Source organism: Eufriesea mexicana, unplaced genomic scaffold, assembly GCF_001483705.2.
Source record: "Eufriesea mexicana isolate 0111107269 unplaced genomic scaffold, ASM148370v2 scaffold413, whole genome shotgun sequence".
Lineage (NCBI taxonomy): Eukaryota > Metazoa > Arthropoda > Insecta > Hymenoptera > Apidae > Eufriesea > Eufriesea mexicana.
Window position 1 is genome coordinate 139,610 of NW_016908573.1, and position 4,452 is coordinate 144,061.

The window sequence follows — 4,452 nt, forward strand, 5'->3', positions numbered from 1 at the left end:
TTTTTTTTCGGTTTAGGTCGTGCGTTTTCGAGAAATAGTGTCGGAAGTGTCAGTGGCTCTCAGATCGTGCTGCGCAATTTACTTTTTTGGCTTCTAGTTTTTGAATTAGGCTTTTTCAGTCGGATTTTTCCACTGATTCGTGTAGAGTGATTTTTTCCTTAACGGGATTGGATATTTTTTTTCGGTTTAGGTCGTGCGTTTTCGAGAAATAGTGTCGGAAGTGTCAGTGGCTCTCAGATTGTGCTGCGCAATTTACTTTTTTGGCTTCTAGTTTTTGAATTAGGCTTTTTCAATCAGATTTTTCCACTGATTCGTGTAGAGTGATTTTTTCCTTAACGGGATTGGATATTTTTTTTCTGGTTTCGAGCATGTGTTTTCGATAAATAGTGGCGTAGGTGTCCGTGGCTGTCAGATCGCTCTTTGCGGTTTACTAATTTCGCTTATATTTCCGAAATTAGGCTTTTGGATTTATTTTGCTCTATATAACAGTGTAGAGTGGAATTTCCTCTATCGGAATTAGCTATTTTTTTTTTTCGATTTCTTGCTTGCGTTTTTATGATATAGCGAGGAAGATGCAAGTGTTTCTGAAATTATGCTGCGCAATTTACTCTTTTTTGCTTATATTTCTGAATTTAGGCTTTTGGGTTATTTTATTTCGGTATAACAGCGTGGAGTAGGTTCAAGGCATTATTCCATTGAGATAAACAGACACGTACAACAGTAAAAAAATGTGGGATTCACGGATGGTTATTTGGATGACACTATATTTCATAGAATTATCGGATTCATAACACAAGGTGGTGATCCCACAGGTACAGGAGGAGGTGGTAAAATATATGGAGAACCATTTAAGATGAGACTATATTTAAAAATAAAAGGAATTCCTTTTTTACTCAAAAATAATTATTGGATCTATGTGCTATAGGACGAGTTTCGTACAAGAATACGTCCTTGTGGACGAGGTTTAATTGCTGTGGCTAATGCTGGAAAAGATGACAATACTTTCCAATTCCTCTTTATTCTTGGTTCTACATCAGAATTGCAGGGTAAACATGCAATCTTTGGTAAAGTTACTGGAGAAACTATATATAACATGCTTACACTTGAAAAAGCACCTGTAGATGAGGTAAATTTAATGTTTACAAGATAATATGTCAAGAATTAATATAAATATAATATATCTTCTTTTTTGTAGAATGATAGGCCACTTTATCCTCCAAAAATGAGAAAAACTGAAATATTGAACAATCCATTTTCTGATATTATACCAAGAATAGCAGTACTGGAAAGTGAAGAAATAATGAACAGTTCAAAAACTAAAACAACAGGACTAAAGTAAAAATCATATATGTTTGTAGAATTTAATTCTGATAATATTATTCTTTGCAATGAAAAATTTTGTTACAGAAATTTCAATCTTTTATCATTTGGTGGAGAAGCATAGGAAGGTGAAGAAGAATCTGCGATATTAAATAACAAGATTAGTGGCAAGAGCAAATCAGCTCATGATTATTTAACTGATCCAAAATTAAGCTCACAACTAGCTGTTGAACCACCTGGACCTCCAAATAAAGAAGGGAAAGAAGACCTTATTAGCGATTGAGAAAGTGACGACGAAGTAGAAACATAAGAAAAATTAGAAGTTATAAAAAAAGAGAAAGAGTTAGTTTATTGTTTACATTATAACTACGTTATAGAAAGTAGGACTTTTTATTTACTGTCTTATATTTATATTTTCTTGTACTTATATAATCTGTGATATCCATTGGATGATTCTTGTAGAGCTTACTTACCTGAATACAAATCTGTAAATGAAATTGCCATTAGTTTTTGATAATTTTGAGATTTTCTAAAACGCAAGATTTTTGACTGAAATGAAGTATTATGTAAAAAGTATGAATGTTTGGGGGTTCATTGTTGTCGTAGGTAATAGTTTATTAATAGTTTAATATTATCTTTAGGTAATAGTTTGCCGAGTTTACCGATGTCTATAATTATAATTATTTGTGCTTCTAAATAAGCAAATTGGTCATTGAAATTTAAATTTAAACCTCCAAGCTTACTCTCTACGGATGTTCTTGCATTTTTAAGAAAAGTTCTTTATCTGACACGAATTTGTTATACAGTAGTGTATTCTGTAAGCTTTTCCGAAGAAGAAATTTTGTTATTCGGTACAAATAACTTTGTAATATAAAATTGTTAAATGATTAACTGCCACTCAACTTTTAAGATGATGAATCTTGTAACATTTTTGCTTTTCGCGTAATATTTCATTTTTGCCAAAAATAGAGAGGAAATAAAGATATATTGACATACCATGGACATATCATGGAAATTCATCGTTTGGAAGTGCAAATGCTGTTATAATTTATAAAAAATGTATAAATTATGTATTATGAAATTTGTTAACAAATGGCATGAAGCATAAAAATACTTCACATAAATGCATCACAGAAATTTATACTCACCTCCACATGGTGAGACCGGGTAATTGGTATCATTTTCTAAAGATTTTTCTCTGCAAAACGATACTAAGCTAAGAGCTACGCACAAAGTTGAGAATATTTGCAATCTCTAGTAAAACTTCAATATTTCCCTTGAACATTTAAACATTTCTGAGGTTCCGAAAGTTATGTCCATAGAAATCTTGGAAATGTCGCCATTTCTTTGAATCGGTATGCGCTAGACCTCCTTTCATGTTATATATTCCTAATACAAAGTCGCAAAATCAGCCGAGATTTTCTCGCCACGGCTGCCAAAAGTTGTGCCCACGAAATTCACGAAAATGACGTTATGCAAATGTAAAAAAGTATAAATAGTCGAATTCATTATTAGTAAGAAATTAGTATCGTGAATAATAAATTATGCACAGCGTGAATTTATAACAAAAGTAGAAAATTACTAAATTATCGGTCATTACTTGAATATATAACGTACTAATGTTAAAATGTACCTACAATTTGTAAAAGGGATTATAAATTATTATACTTATTGCTACTAAGAAATTGCTCACTACGTAAATTTATAATATAAGTAAAATATTAGTAAATAATTGGTTAATACTAGTACATATAACTTATTTGTGTTAAAGTGTTTAAAATTAGAAGTGCATAATTTGCAGAAAGTTAATAAATAGCTACACTTGCTGTTAATAACAAATTAATATTGCTAGTAACAAATTCTCTGTAACGTATATTAAAGATAAAAATCAAAGATACTAAGAAATTACCGGTTATTACTTGATAAATATCAAACCAATGTTAAAATGTGCCTATAATTTGGAAAAGGTTTATAAATTAATACACTTATTGTTAATAACAAATTGTTTAAAACGTAAATTTACAATACAAGTGGAAAAATTACTAAATTATAGGCTATTACTAGTATATATAACGCATTTGCGTGAAAATGTATCTATAATTAGCAAAAAGTTAATAAATTACTACATTTATTGTTAATAACAAATATTTTGTAACGTATATTAACGATAAAAGTAAAAAAGTTAATAAATTATTGGCTACTACTTAAACAAACATCGTATTTGTGGTAAAATCTATTCGTAACTTACAAAAAGCTAATAAATTATTAAATTTATTGTAAATAGCAAATTAAAGTTGTTGATAACAAATAGTTTGTAATGTATATCAACGATAAAAGTCAAAAAAGTTAATAAATTATTAGCTCCTACTTAAATAAACAACGTATTTCTGTTAAAATGTATTCATAACTTACAAAAAGTTAATAAATTAATAAATTTATTGTTAATAACAAATTAAAATCGTTGGTAACAAATAGCTTGGAACGTATATTAACGATAAAAGTCAAAAAAGTGAATAAATTATTAGTTATTACAGCGAAAAAGTAACTTTAAAGGAATCGGTAAAGTACGGAAATTTTCGCCGATCTTCGGCCGGCCGCCGCTATATAAGGGGCCCGCGTGCAGGTTCGAGCCAGTTGTTGGTTCGACTTCGGAAGGTCCGCGTTAATATTCTTTCTTTTTGTTTCAGGTTTTAATTATCTTTCTTCTTTCAGATTCTATTTCTTTTATCCCAGATTTCATTGTTTATGCATTCAAGTGTTTTGTACAATATGCGAATGCTTCGTCGTTGGTTTATTTGTATATCATCGTTGGTTAGATCAATGGCTATTCAGTGGCCATTGTCCACTCTCTTAAATAATTTAACAATAATTTCTTCTTTCAGGTACTAATTATTTTTCGTTTCAGATTTTAATTATCTTTCTTCTTCCAGATTTTATTTCTTTAATTCTATTTGTCTTTGTTTCAGCATTCGAGTATTTCGTATAATATTCGAATGCTTCGTCGTTGGTTTACTTATGTCTCATCGTTGGCTAAATCTTTCCTTTCACAAATTTTACGACTTCCGTTCGATTTGTTTTCGTTAGAGCGTTCGAGTATTTCGTATAATACTCGAGCGCTTCCTCGTTGGTATG

At 30.3% G+C, this 4,452-nt stretch overlaps 1 protein-coding gene across 1 annotated transcript in view; it reads left to right on the top strand.

Annotated features, from left to right (window-relative positions):
- Positions 1–1,126, top strand: part of LOC108545278 (peptidyl-prolyl cis-trans isomerase CWC27 homolog) — a gene marked incomplete at its 3' end in the record, with an annotated part of 69,280 nt that extends 68,154 nt beyond the window's left edge. Inside the window, exon 2 of the mRNA XM_017896811.1 lies at positions 926–1,126. Within this exon, the coding sequence (XP_017752300.1) occupies positions 926–1,126 (201 nt within the window). The remainder of the gene's footprint in view (positions 1–925) is intronic.
- Between the last annotated feature and the right edge of the window lie 3,326 nt (positions 1,127–4,452).